The 15,386-nt window shown below is 39.1% G+C and overlaps 1 protein-coding gene across 1 annotated transcript; it reads left to right on the forward strand.

The window, feature by feature from the left end:
• Window positions 1-2,329: 2,329 nt before the first annotated feature.
• zbtb11 (zinc finger and BTB domain containing 11) lies at window positions 2,330-14,581 on the forward strand. The gene is made up of 10 exons (XM_036570325.1): window positions 2,330-2,836; window positions 4,649-4,890; window positions 5,004-5,235; window positions 5,807-6,840; window positions 6,945-7,229; window positions 8,253-8,646; window positions 10,447-10,564; window positions 10,727-10,885; window positions 12,517-12,692; window positions 13,405-14,581. Exons 1-10 carry the CDS (start codon window positions 2,527-2,529, stop codon window positions 13,929-13,931), a joined length of 3,477 nt encoding a protein of 1,158 aa, XP_036426218.1. The 5' UTR covers window positions 2,330-2,526; the 3' UTR covers window positions 13,932-14,581.
• Window positions 14,582-15,386: the final 805 nt, after the last annotated feature.

Here is a 15,386-nt window from a genome sequence, read left to right on the forward strand (position 1 = left end):
ATTTCAGCTCAGCCTTTAACACGGTTAATCTTTTCAAAAAGTCTATAATGTAAACAGTAGCCCAGCTTTGTGTCATTGCCTCATGGCCTTTTTAAGTGAAAACAAACCGAATGTTGAATGCAACAGTTTCATTACAGAGTACAGGGGCGACTCGGATGACCTTGTAGCTCATGATGAACCAGTTAAAAATGTGAAACATGCTGATGATAACACCATAAAAGGTCTCTTTACAGATAATACTGAGAGCTGCTATCAACATGTGCTGTGCCAAAAATGATCTCCAGCTTAATATATCAACAACAGTGGAGATCGTTGTGGACTACAGGAAAATGAAAAAGCAGGAAAAATCAGAAACCCCAGTGCAGGTTCTAGGAAAATTAATATCTACATTCAATTTCTTTATGTTTTTGACAGCTCATATGAGTGACAGTGATTGAGGTGGAGCATCAGTTCTGATAATCTCAACAAAGGGTGTTTTTCTTTAGACAATTAAAAAATATATGACATTTGTCATGTATTATGTGACGTATTAGATATGGGTTGCATTCTTTCTTCATTTATCACAGTTTGATATGGATGTACAGAGTCTTGATTTGCATTCAATTGCAAGGTATTGCTTTTACAGCTTCAAAGATAATTGGAGCATTTCTTTCTTTCAGCTGATTCTATTTATATTCTGCGCACCCTTAAAACAGCAAAGAGGATCATTTTGGATTGCTCATTTTCAGTTACCACCATCTGGGAGGCATCTTTAAAAACTAAGACAAACCATTTCTGGAACAGCTTATTTCCCATTGTTATGAGGTTATTAAACCCTCCTACTTAGAGCATATTTATGTGGTTAGATTATATGTTTTTTCCATTCTTATTAGAGAGCATGTGTGAATTTACTGTATGATCTGCCTCCTTTATTGTATATTGCATATTGAATTGTATGCATGTACAGTATCTGCTGTTCTGTATTGTATGTCTGTTGTGTTTGTGTTGTCAGCAGAGTTGTATCCTGTTGCACTGGAAACAGTCACCATAGACATGTTGTGTGGCAAAAAATCTCTATATCTTTTTCTTTTAAAGTGAATAAGTGAGGCCCACAGTGAAGACTGTCCAATAAGAATGTCCTTTAGCTCTACGCAAACTTTTCGAGGTGGTCAGTCCTGCTATAGGTTTGTAACAGGGATGATGGTAACAGGGTTTAGGTTTGTGTTGACAGCAACGAACAATATATATTTTATTATTATGTGTAAAAATGTCATAAATTAATCCTTCACACGTGTTAAATTAAAGCAACAGGACTGATGTGTTTGGCCTCACAATCCTGTCCTCTTGATCAGGACAAATGATGTAATTTCCTGTGTGTCATCTTAGTTGTCTGACTGTGTGGATATTATAAAGACAGACTCACTGACAGTAACAGTGTTGGGGATATAAAGCAACTGTTATTTTACTAAATCTAATTTCATAGCAAATGAGGACAGTTTAAACACTGTTTTGACCTCAATGTTTTTTTACCTTCATCATTTAAAAACTGTTGGAGAAAGTTAATAAAGAAAAAATAAAATTTTTAAAAATCTGAACTTTTTTATGTAAAGGACACAAAATGTTCTATTTTGGTAGAATGACATGTCAGTGCATGTGTAACTTATGGTGTCATGCAGTGTTAAGTCAAGGATGTCTGATTCGCCATCTATGAGCCCACATTAAACACCTGAATAAAAAAAAATATTTTTATTTTTTCATTTTTACTACTTAAACCAGCATGTACAGGAGCAAATATTTAGTTTAGTATTCAATGTGTTTGTCAGTGGCGCCCCCTTGTGTTGAAGTGACCTCCTCACAGACATTCAGAGAGCTTTGCTCAGATCTGTTATTTTCCTTCTACTGACAGTTAAAAATAGATATTTATTTATTTAAACCCTAAAGTTTTTCTTTCTTTTTCTTTTCCGTTTTTTTTTTCTTTTTTGTGAAGCACTTTCTGCTCTATTCATATTTATGAAACAAGCCATACAAGTAACAATGATATAACTGTAACAATAACACTATATTAATGATAATAATCTAAGACATGTATTATTATTATTATTATTGTTATTGTTATTAGCATCATCATCATTATCATTATTATTATCATCATCATCATCATCATCATCATTATTATTATTATTATTATCATCATCATCATTATTATTATTATTGTCATTATTATTATTATTATTATTGTTATTATAATCATCATCATTATTATCATTATTATTATTATTATCGTTATTATTATTATTCTCTTTTCCTGCTCGGTCACTCCACCTTCCGCCATTTCAAACGCAACATCCGCCGGGTGCAGCAGCCATTTTGTCTGTTCACGCGACTCTGAACAGCGGTTCCCCCTCCAAAAACATTCCGAAACAGGGCACCGCTTGCTTTTCCAAACCCCCTATGGAAAGAGAACAGGGTCTGAACAGCCCCTTTGTGAATTTTAAGCCAAGCTGCGGGCCGTGTTTTCGGCGTGTGCGGCGTGTTTAGTGCGGCAGCATGTCTAGCGAGGAGAGCTACTTGGCCATCCAGCGCTACCTGACGGACGAGCGGCAGCCCTACGCGCCCGGCACGCACGGCAACACCAAGAGGAAGATCCGCAAGGCAGCCGCCTGCTACATCGTGCGGGACGGAGTGCTTTACTATCAGCGCCGACAGAAAGGCCTGGACGAGTTCAGCGAGCTGGAGGTGGTGCTGCAGGCCGAGCGGAGGAAGGAACTGATCGACGAGGCGCACATCACCTCCGGAGGAGAGCACCTCAACCAGCAGCTCACCTGGGAGACCATCTCTCAGAAATACTGGTGGAGAGGTGGGTCAGATCAGCTGTTCTGGTTATTTTTTACACTGGGACACGTTCTAGCCACAACTTTGCTCCAAAAAATAACCTACATGAGCCGCTGAGCAGTGAGGGATTCAGCTAACCGTTAACCCAGACATCAGGGTTGTGTTGCTACAAAATTACAAAAGCTTTGAAAGTCTTGATTGTTTAATGTAGTTATTTAGAATTGTTTTCCTCTAAAAGCGGAGTGGAGTCTCTGTCCCCTTCAGCCATGATCCCATCAGAGAGAGAGGCTTTGGTTCCTCTGACTGGAGGACATACCATAACGTTAGCTAACCTAGTTAGGTTAACTAAGTTAGCTTTGTTTCCTGTGTTTATCCAGAGAGAAGCTTGACGGAGGTTTAAAATACTGCTGAAGTTTTAAGAAAAGCGCATTTGGCGACACTTGAACTCACAGTAGAGGATTTAACAGGGCCTTATTCAGGCCTACGTTTGTTTAGCAGCAGGCTAACGAGGCATCGTCGATGCTAGCCGGCGAGCTAATGACTTGCTAGTAATTGACAACAAGTTAAACGATACTAATTAAAAATCAATATCGCGGTACTGTCAGAAAATACCAGACAGTGTTTAGGTTAGCATTACTGAAGATAATGAACCTATGATTCCTGAGTGCTGCTACTTTATACTAAGCTTCTTACAAACCTGACACATCTTGTTTTGATTGGACTGTTTTGTTGTATTTTCATGTCATACAATTATACGAGAAGGGAACTTTACATAGTAACGTAACTGTTCATTTCGTTTATAGACTTATAGACTTTAAACTGTTTTAAAAGAAACAATCTACAGCACCAGTTTTATATCAAAATTTTGATATACAAGTGATATACAAGTTTTAAGTAAGGAATTTTTGTCCTAATAACATAGAGCTTGTTAGATGCCTGTAGATGAGTTAAACCAATCAGAGGTAACAAAAACACCCACAAGATGAGTAGGAGACAACACAGCCACAACTAACTGGCCGTCTGCAACACTATGTCCAGTACTCAAGCCTGAGGCCAGAAAAAGTGGATATGCTGGTCTTCTTAGCCAAAAACAGGCCTGGACCATTTTTACATACATTTCACAATTTAAATCTCAGGCACAATATTGGTCAGAAAAACTACATTTTGATATTTTCCCCTAACCTTTTAGCCCTAATTGTAGTTATCTGTCAGATAAGGAAAAGGAATCTACGTTTTCCTTAATTCTACTTCAGAGCTTAATTTAGTTTATTAATTTAGTTACAAATTCTTGGGTTTAATTTTGGTCTCTGTTGGTGACAACACCTGGTGTCACTCAGACCTCTGTTTTCAAGCCTTAGCATTTTATTTGAAACCAGAAGGATTACAAAAGAGACTAGTGGCCCCTAACAAACTACAGTTCCTGTGTTAATAGACGATGGATGTGCTAAGAAGTTACATTGAAGTTTGGTGTTCAGTTTTCTACAAGACAACAACTTTTGGATGTATACTTTCATTTTTGGTAGATACATTTGATTATGCTGTAGTAAATGTTTTATTAGGGTGACACCACTTTTGCTTGGTTTTAGGCTGCTCTATCCACCTCGGACATCTGGTATATGTATTCAGTCTTATGTACAACAGTGTTGACTATTATCGCTGTTGTTAAGATGGGTATGGGGATACCTAACTGTTGGAAGCTTACCTAGAACATTGTTGCTGATATTAATATGTTAGTTAAAATGAAACATTTAGAAGATATTTCCCAGTACAAAATGTTTGTTCAATTACACAGGTTGCTGCAAGTCTGATGGTTTTCATGGTATTCTTAAACTTATAGGTATCCTAAAGCAGGTGAAGGATTACATTAAGGAATGTCAGTGCCAAAGTAAGCAAGAGCGTGGCAGAAGCAGTGCTGAAGATGGCATAGGTCAGGCAACTCTCCGCCGTTTATGTCGACAAAAGGCCCGTACCAGCGAGGAAGAAGATGAAGATGACGAAGAAGATCTTGATGACGAACTTAATCCTTCCTTTCAGATCAAGTCGAAGGTCACTAAAGTGGACAAACATGAACTGGTCTTTGTAAGTGGAATTTCCAAAAAAAATGTTAAATGTGTTAATTTTGCTTCATAATTAGCTTTCAGATGTTTGTTGAGACTCTGATTCTTTTTTGTGTATGTGTTTTTGTTTTATAGGTGGACAGCAAGGGTATCGTAAAACAGTTCCTGCCCAAACACGGCCAGACGATGTTGGACAAGCTGAATCAGCAGCGTCTGAATAATCAGTTTTGTGACATTACCTTGCTAATTGAGGGTGAGGAGTATCGGGCACACAAAGCTGTGCTGGCTTCTTGTAGTGACTACTTCTATGAACTCTTTGTTGAGAAGGGTGCTGTATCGAGCCATGAAGCTGTTGTTGACCTCTCCGGTAAGTAATGTAGAAGAATTGTTGATTAGAATTGCATCTTGCATCTGAGCATGTACTTGAATTGTAATTTTGGTTTCTAAAGACCTTTGAAGTGTCCAAGTTGCAGTTTTGTAATGTTATTTTAAACATGGATGGCAGCACCCATAGTGCACTAAAACAAGAAATTATACCTGTGAAATGCTTTCAGATCACTAAATACAGGGTATACTTGGAAAATTGGAAGATTACATTGATCTGTGCAAAACGAGACTGTGCAATGTTGTCATTTTTGATGTTATTAATATAAAATTATTGATGCTGTTAATGTCAAACATGCCACAGCCTACGTGGTTCTTTCTAAATGCAGATTTTTTTTCAACCTTAAACACTTGAAGATGCCTGAATGCTCCAAGATTGGGTGAAAGTTGGACACTTCCGAGTTACCAGTTGTCATGAAAGCAGCATAATGTCATGCAACAACTTTCATTACTTGAGAGAGGAAGGGAGTACTGGAAGTGTAAACAAGGGCATTTACTTCAGGTACCCAGTAGTAATATGGTGTTTGCTCTCTTTTTGTGTCTTTCCATGCCAGGCTTCAGCAAGGCCAGCTTTCTGCCTTTGCTGGAGTTTGCCTATACCTCCCAACTGATGTTCAACTTTTGCGTTATGGCGGAGGTGGCAACGCTGGCACGGCACCTGCTGATGCCTGAGGTCCTTCACATCTGTGAGTCAGTGCACAAGAAGGTGGAGGAGCAGAGGCTGATGGTCTACCAGCAAGGAGATGTCCATACGGTGGTTGCCAGCCAAACTATGCCCTCTCACCCTGTCAATCCTGTGGAGTCGGGAGCTTATGTGGTTGCCATGCAGAGCGATGGTCAGGCAGTGGTCACTCACACTGGACAGCCTGAGGCTGGGGAAGCCATTACTGTTATCACAGGTGAGGATGCAACAGCTGAATCTCTGGCTTTGCTTGCTGGAGCGACAGTGGATGGCGAGACAATGACTGTGGTTACACATAGTGGACAGGCTGGTTCGGCCGAGTCCCTAGCCATTGTGGCCCACAGCAGTGAAACTGAGGCGGGCGAGACCATGACTGTGGTCACTCACTCTGGGCAAGCTGGCTCAAGTGAGTCCCTAGCTGTGGTTCAGGCCTGCTGGACAGTGGAGGAGCCACAGGTAGAGGACACATCAGTAGCAGAGAACATGGAGTCAGGTGCATTTCTTATTAGTGTAGATCCGGACAAAGTGGTTCCTACTGAAAAGGTCCAACTGGCTGCTGTTCCACCATCACCGGCTGTTCAGGAGGAACCAGTGGCCCAGCATGTGGAGCCTCCACCTCAGTCAGAGGCCCGTGCACCACCACCAGTCCCTACATCTGAGAGAAGGAGAGGGAGGCCCCCTAAAGTGAAACAGGTCCCTCCTCCTCCCCCTCGGGAACCAGATCCAATGGAGATGGAGGTTGCAGAGAGTGGTTCAGCTGGAGGAGAGGAGAAGAAAGAGGAGCATGAAAGTGTTGATCCTAATAAGAGGTACCTGAGAAAGCGCTTGATGAGGAAAGGAGGGTATGTTCGCCTACACATGGGACTTGAGAATGAGGAAGAAGACAAAGCATCAAGCACTGTGAAGGTAGGGAGTACAGTGCAATTTATGTGTGTCTGTATACGTACTGCATGTGCAGAATCTTTTGAAAATCCCTTTTAATCCTGGTCTCTTCAATTGAATCTCACCAGAAACCGGTCAAGAGAGGACGCCCAGTGACTCAGACCGTAAAGAAACATTCCATTGACTCCTCTGAAATGGAGGCAACTTCTGACAATGCAAAGATATTGACCGAAGGACCTGAGTCAGTGGAAAAAGAGGTGGAATCTGTAGAGGAGGGAGTCGTGCAGGAGAAAATGGAGGGAGCAGTGGATGGAGAACACACATGTAGCGAGTGCGGCATGGTGTTCCAGAGACGTTATGCCCTCATCATGCACACGCTGAAACATGAGAAATCACGTGGCTTCAAGTGTACGGTATGTATTGAGAATTTGCATTGTCTCATGAAAACATATTGCTTGTATATAACTGTGTACACCACAATTCAAAAGGTCCGAATGGTATATGTGTGTGTGTAATATAATTTTGTATCCCACTGGAACTTCAGTATTTTCAAATAGTTCTTAGGATGCTAGGAAAAAAGTGTAAAAATTTAGATGTGTCCAGGGTGAAACAGTGAAAGAACAATACTCTGCAAGCTGTACAGCATCAGGAAATTATTATATTGGAAATGCAATACTACGGTGGTGCTAAAAAGTTTGTGAACCCTTAAAAATTATTTTAATTTGTAAATCTGACCTAAATTGTGATCAGATTTTCATCCAAGTCATAAAATAGCACCCAGTAAAACAAATAACAATTACATAGTTTATCTTTCGTTTATTGTCCAAGATGATCCAGCATCAAGTGTCTTTGTTGGTCGAAGTACATGAATCTCTAGAATGATTTAATGTAATTGTTTTTATCTTACCCAAAATATAGTTGAACAGCCAAGGTATGTTTGGTGTCTTAAGTTTGCTTCTTCTGTTTTGCACTGAAGCTCCGAGGCTAATGTAGTTAAAACTGAAACCTCTTTCAGTCACATAGACGTAGAATTATATTTGCCTTGTAGCTCCAGTACAGACTTCAGACACGAAACATTCCTTAGCTGACTGAATGTTTGGGGTTGCATATAAAATTACAAATCATTTATGACATTTTATTACGTTTTTTCAATCAACTTTCTTCTTATATTTGTTCTGTAGAAGGGTCATAAGAAAATGTCTGTGTCAGATTCATGACTTGCTCTTTAACTGCAGAATTGTTTACACCTTTGTGCTCTTGAACTTTCTGATTCTGTTCTTACCTAAGAATAATCCCAAAAAAGAAAACATTGGTCAATGTCAGAATCTTCGTGAAAGCTGGATGTGTTCTTTAGAAGAAATTTCTTAATGGATTGAAGAATGGTTGATGAATGAAACCCAATGATCTTGGTGACCCTTTCCCTTTTATTTGTGCAGTTGTGTAATAAAGAGTTCCAGTACGCTGCCTCTCTTCGTGCCCACTTGACCCGTCACAAACATCAGAAGACCCAGAGAGTGTCTGTGACCCGAGGACCAGCGGCTGAAGAAGAGGGCCTGGAGGGCCAGGCTAAAAGCCGCACTAAACGGGAGTTTGTGTGTGACATTTGTGGGAAGACGCTGCCCAAGCTGTACTCTCTGCGCATCCACATGTTGAACCACACGGGCGTGAGGCCACACTCATGCAGGCTGTGTGGGAAAAGCTTCGCCACCAAACACAGCCTAAAGATGCACCGAGCGTTACACGACTCAGCCAAGCGCTTCCACTGCTCTGTTTGTGAGAAGTCTTTTGTCACCAAGAGGAGCCTGGATGAGCACACCAGCATTCACACAGGCAAGCTTTTGTATACATGCATACAGTCATATGCAAATGTTTGGGCGGCCCTGGTCGAATTTAATGTTTTGCTGATTTTCTGAACATGTATGGAAAAATAAGTACGCATGTAACTATAGCGATGGACAGTTATTGTTTGTGTGGTGAATTAAACAGTTTTTTTTTCCCCAATGTGTTTAATGCTGCAAATATATAGAAATTGTGCACTACAGTTAGCAGAAAAAAGCTATGTGTTAGGTTGCTCTTTGTAGAGCATGTGTTAACCTATTTTCAATTAAAAAATTGACAAAACATGTAGTTTGCCCAGGGATGTTCACACTTTTGTATACAACTGTGTATATATACTCTCCAGCCCTCTGCAGACCAGACTTGTGTGCCCCTGCAGGTCAACGTTGTAATTCATTATACCGTCATATTAATCACATATGGTAATGTTAGCATAGACCCTTTGAAATATCATCGCTGCATTTTAGTCAAACAAGCTGCAGTTAATAGCATCCCATCGCCCCAGGGATAATAAAAATAGTCTTCAGGACGATATTTAAATCGTTGTGGGATGTTTCAAAAACAATTAACTTGCATAAATTAATGTGACACAAAAACATAAAAAAATCGTAAATTTTTCGTAAAATCATGCACAATACACTGATGTTTAATCCAGAAACTGTTTATACTTCATTTCAAGTGGAATTTGTTCATCAGATTTCTGCTGCTAGCATAATGCATGTTTAGCATAATGCAAAAGTCAAGCCAGTTTGTTCACTTTTTTAGCATGCTCTACCTTAAAGATGAACAATTGAAGCTTGTAACAGACACTAAAGTAACGTTTCTTACTTTATGTATATTGGAGTTTGACAGTCTCTCTTTAAGCTGGTTGCATATGGTAGTACTGTTCACAAACTGCAGCTGAGTGCCCATGTATTTAACCCTTTTATATGTTACTCATGTTCCAGGGCACAAAAATATAGTATCGTTCTATTCTTATTCTAATGGTAACAACAAAAGAGGATAACTCAAATGTTGATAATTGTTTATAAATGCTGTGTACATGCTTTTCCTGATACCCATGACAATGCACTGTGGTTCTGAAGAGCAGCATCATTCAAGTATTAACAGTTAATAATTAGTTATGACAAGAACAGCGGAACATGATCTGAATTTACAGTGGTATGTTTTGCATTACAGTTACAAGAAATAAAGTGACAAGTTAAAACATTACATATTTAGTAATGTACAGAACTTTTGATGCACATACACATGCTTATAAATGTATTTAATGACCTTAGATGTGTTAATATGTGTTGTGTCTGAGTGTATGTGTGTGTGTATGCATGCAAGTGTACTAAACTGTTTTGTTGTTTTGCTAATATTGGCCATTTTTGGGAATCTAACATGATAGTTCAAAAATTCAAGCGAGAAATGTAAACAAAGCAGTTTAGTATTTTCCTTTTATTTGGTTCATTTTCATTTTGGGACAGCTGTCAAAATTTTTAGAAGCAGTTCTGAAAAAAAATTTGTCTGGAGCCCTGTCAGCACATGGCAAGGTCAAATGTATAAGCTACTTATTTTGTACACAAACTAGTATGCATGATGTTGATATGATCCTTTATATCAAGGTAGCTCAGACGTTCAGTGGACTACAAATGGGAAAGTTCTGTTCATTTAAAGTGCTTTATTATACGAATATCATGAGAGATACTGTGAAAGCTGTGGCAAAAATAGGCTTTTGGTTATGTAATGTGCAAAACTGCTGCCAAATGATTTTACAAACTTCATGTAACCTACTGAATTTTTTGACAGGTGAATCAAAATATTTATGCACACAGTGTGGAATGTCATTCCATCGGGCCTCCGGACTGAGCAAACACTTGAAAAAGCATCAACCCAAACCTGAGGTCCGTGCATTCCAATGTTCCCAGTGAGTATCTCTTTTTTTTCAACACACATATTCATTGGCAGTTGCTTAAGGAACATTTTGTTCACTCATTTTTACTGGCACAGTTCACACAGTAGCATGAACAAAATAAAAGACAAGAAATTGCAGTCTCTGAAATGCCTGTGTTTTGTCCCTGCCCCACAGCTGTGATAAAAGCTTCTATGAGGCGAAGGACCTGCAGCAACACATGAATAAGCACTTGGGCCTGAAGCCCTTCCAGTGCCAGGTGTGTGGAAAATGCTACAGCTGGAAGAAGGACTGGTACTCCCACGTCAAATCGCACACAGTCGCAGAACCATACAGGTAAGTCAGAACCATGCCCGTGCATATTTACAGGCCCTGTCTAACATGCAGACGCATGTGCACACACACAATAGTAACATGTATCTTGTTTATATTATCTTCCTGTTGCTATGGTGTCAGTGTTTCGGTGAAAAGTCATTCATTACAAATTGCTAAGTAATCACATTACTTCACAATAAACCTTTAAAAGACGCTGTACCTGCTTTGCGCTGAACAAGACCCAGACAGTTTGAGTAAAGCTTGAGTAACATTATGAATAGCTAAAGCTGTTTGAAAACCTAGAAACAAACCAGTTTAAAAACTTTGTCTTGAAATAAAATCTTGTTCGGCTTGCTCTGTAGTCTTCAGGGATATTTTATCCGTTTTATTAGGAAGGTTAGATGCTTCACCAGATGAAGAATGTTCTTTGCCGATGTTATATCTGTGTCGGTCCAAGTCACATGATCAGCTCATCTGATTTTGTTGTTTGGTTGTTCACATTCTTTTTAATGTGGCCTATATCTGATATCAGTCTGAACAGATCAAGAACTGATCCGTATGCGCAAATGAACACTGTTCCACCCAGTACGCTTATGGAACAAACACAGCTGACCTTTACCTTTCCGTAAGATTAATACACTCCTTTCATGTGACATGTTTTCGCAAGTGTGAACCAAAATGGGACATGGAGTGTAACCACAGTAACAGGCATTTTGATGTTGCCATAAAGCAACACAAAATTGTGAACTTGAGTTGGAGTGTGCATGAACTCTGATCTGACTGTTCAGACACAGGTCACAATGCCACGTGTGTGAATACTTACCTCATATAAAAGTGGATCGGAATTCAGCATTAGATTCTACATGTTTTTAGCTGTTCACACTATCACACACAAACACATCTATGTCATGTATTGGAGAAGTAGTTAGGATTTGGGCCACTTTCATCTGCAGTTTGAACAAGGCCTTATGTCATACACTATGATTCAAATGATTTGAATCGCTTATTATAATAATTTTATTCAATGATCACATTTCTCGTGTGGATTAAAATAGACACTTTAGCAGGTATTTTTTTTATCAGTGTTTTTTGTAATACTAAAAAGTTAACAAATGATAATACTGTAATTATGTGTTTGTAGTGGTCTCTTACATTACTTGCCTGAGATTTGCGAGCAGATATGAGGCATTCTAAATGTTAAATTTATTATAACATAACTTCTCATAACTCAAGTTTGTACTGCTTTTCCAGTCATTAAGGAATCATCTACAGGTCTGTTAATTATAGACACATCTAACATTTCTTTCTCTTTCACAGCTTCTTACTAATTAGTTGAAATCTATGAAGTTGTAGAGAGAAGCATCATGATATCATTTAATACATTTCTGTGACATTTTTTAAAATTGAAAATAAAGATCCTAAATATTTGATTTGTGATTTCAAACTTTTAAAACACTAGTAACAAAACGTGATACACTTAAGTCACTACAATTTCATTGCAAAAATTTAAACCTCAGTGTGTTACACTACTTTGTTACAGGAAACAGTAATTATATTAATATAACGCTACTTTGTATTGCATTACCACCAGCACTGTCTGCTGTGCATCTCCTGCATCTCATTTTAACCTCTTTGTTCTGTTGGTTTGCTAGGTGCAATGTGTGTGGCAAAGAGTTCTTTGAAAAGGCTCTGTTTAGGAGACATGTGAAGAAGGCCACTCACGGAAAGAAGGGCAGAGTGAAGCAGAATCTGGAGAGAGAGTGTGAACACTGTGGCAGGAAGTTCACCCAGCTCAGAGAGTACAGACGCCACATGAACAACCATCAAGGTGAACATACACTGCCCGCATACATACATGATTTATCTTGTTTATTCGAAAAGGAAAGCATAGAAGTTTACACGCCTTTTAAACACTTTAGAATTTATGTAGAACATGTGGAGGAAATTATGTTGCTGATAGACCAGTTGTCCAGTTGCCACTGTAAGACACATCAATGTGCAGTACAAAGCTTTACCTCTAGGTGGCACACCAAGTCTTTCACACTTAGGAGCTTTGAATAATTAACAGGGATGTGTCTGTATTAAAGACTAATTCTTCTCAGGAGAATATTTCTGCATAATTTTTGGCATAGACACTCCATATTGTGGGAATTGGGCACTCATTAGAGGTAGTTAAAGGTGCTACAAATGGTTTTAAATGAGTAATTATCTTTGCTTGTTCAGCTGGCTCATTCAAACCATCCAATTCCTATGGCTTTTGTCAACAATTTTCTAGAATTTAGAAAAGACAAAGTGGTCTGGTTTGTTTGCAGACTTTTTGTATGAAAGGAATAATAATAATCATAATAATAACAGTAATAATAATAATAATAATAATAATAATAATAATTATTATTATTATTATTATTACAATTATTATTATTATTATTGTGTGACTGTGGCTCCTGTTAGAAAATTGTAATTTAAATGTATAAATCCTACACAAATAGGCCTTACTTCAGAAACAATGACCAACCTCTCTCTTTCCCAAATGTCTATAGGGGTAAAACCATTTGAGTGTCTGACTTGTGGGGTGGCGTGGGCTGACGCCCGTTCCCTGAAGCGTCACGTCCGCACACACACAGGTGAGCGCCCCTACGTCTGCCCGCTGTGCCAGGAGGCCCACATAGATGCCCGCACGCTGCGAAAGCACATAACTAAGTACCACGGAGACCATTTACCAGGGAAGATCATGCTGGAGAAGGACACGCTGCAGTTCCATAACCAGGGCACTCAGGTGGAGCATGCGGTCAGCATCCTCAGTCCCGAACTGCCTCCTGAGCTTCAGCCACCACAGCCACCACCCAGTGAGGAGATCGAGACAGTTCTCATCACTGAGGAGACGGTGGAAGCAGTAGAGGCTGTGCAGGCGGTAAGCGAGGGGGCCATTACAACGCTTTCGGACCAGAGCATTATGCAGGTGGTGAACTATGTCCTAGCCCAGCAGGCTGGAATGAAGGTGGAGGAGGCTGCTGACATCATTCAGACCATGGAGGTGGAGGTGGCCCACGTGGCAGAGGTGGAGTGAAAGAAAAATGTACAAAGTGGACCTTAAAGGGAAGAGATTGGATCTGAGTAGTGATATGGAGTTGCATTCTAGATGACTGCCTCCAGTATACTCAGCGTAGCCACCTGAAGTCTAAACGGGTCAGGTTTATGTTCTCCCCCTCTACATTGCTTTGACACAGACAGAATGTAAGAAAGTTGTGCATTTATTTTTGTTGTAATATATAATGCTGACGCAAGGAACTTTGGTGTTGTCAGGACTCTCTTCAGCTGGAATGCATGTGTTCGCTGCTTCGCCTTGCAGCATGTGTGGGTGTGTGTGTTGAGTGTATGTAGTGTGTATATTGTACATACAGGAAAAAAAATTGTCTGGACAAATGCCAATAATTTACAATATAAATGCAGCACAAAACTCAATAGAAAGTCAGCTCTTATGTACAAAAATAGCTTTTTTTAACCAGTTGGTTAAAATTTCTATGCATAATGGATGTATAATTTTTGGGTTCTTTTGAGTTAAAATTTTGAAAGCTATGATAGCCCTCTCACAGTGAGGCTACAGACTGGCTGGTGGTTGTCTGTATAGTGTGGTACAAACCGTACCTCTAAATCTCATGATTCAACTGCGATGACAACCAAATAAAAGCATTTTGCAGGGCTGTGCCACAAACTGAACTTCTTGCTTGACTCCTTTTTTTTGACATACTAAACATATTCCTGCAGTGTTCTTTCTACACAATCTCAATAATACATTGATTTATGAAGCATTTTTCACTTTGATTAGGTCTAAGCCTAGGTGAAAATTTCAGTATGCATATACAACCACTACTGCTATTTAATGGTAGTAGTATCTTAGAAAATCTAGGAAAAGCTTTATTAAAAATGAGCTGCTAAAGTCTTCGAGGTAGAGGATAAATGCTGTTTAAATCTCATGGAATAATTCCGCTTTTGTTTATTAAATCCCTTAACTGGAAAGTACACATTTTTAAAAGTTTTTGCATTATTATATCATTTAAGATGTGAACCATGTCAATGTACCATTCTAGAGAAATTTACATTTATTCTAGTTTAACATGTTTTATTGTAGAAATGGACCTCTAGTTTGAGAAAAGAACTTTTGTTATCTTGAGATCACAACACAATTAAGTCATGATCTCATGATGACAGTCCAGAAAATTATAACTACCTCATGTCCTATCTGGACTTCTGTAAGGGACTGACCTTTAGTTGATGTTTTCCAGTAGATGTTGACCTCTAGTTTAATGTTTTCCAGTAGATGTTGACCTCTAGTTTGAAATGGTTTACTGTATTGACCTCTATTTTGACGTCTTACAGTAGACAAGATGGACAGAGAAGCACAAATAGATAATTATTATTGACCTCGTTTTCAGTTGTGACCTAACAATGGCAGTTTTAGATGTGATAAATCCAAGCTTTTTGCTTAAAATACTTACAGTTTAATTACTGCAGCCAGGCAGAA

The sequence above is a fragment of the Colossoma macropomum genome, unplaced genomic scaffold (genome assembly GCF_904425465.1).
Source record: "Colossoma macropomum unplaced genomic scaffold, Colossoma_macropomum, whole genome shotgun sequence".
NCBI classification, from domain to species: domain Eukaryota; kingdom Metazoa; phylum Chordata; class Actinopteri; order Characiformes; family Serrasalmidae; genus Colossoma; species Colossoma macropomum.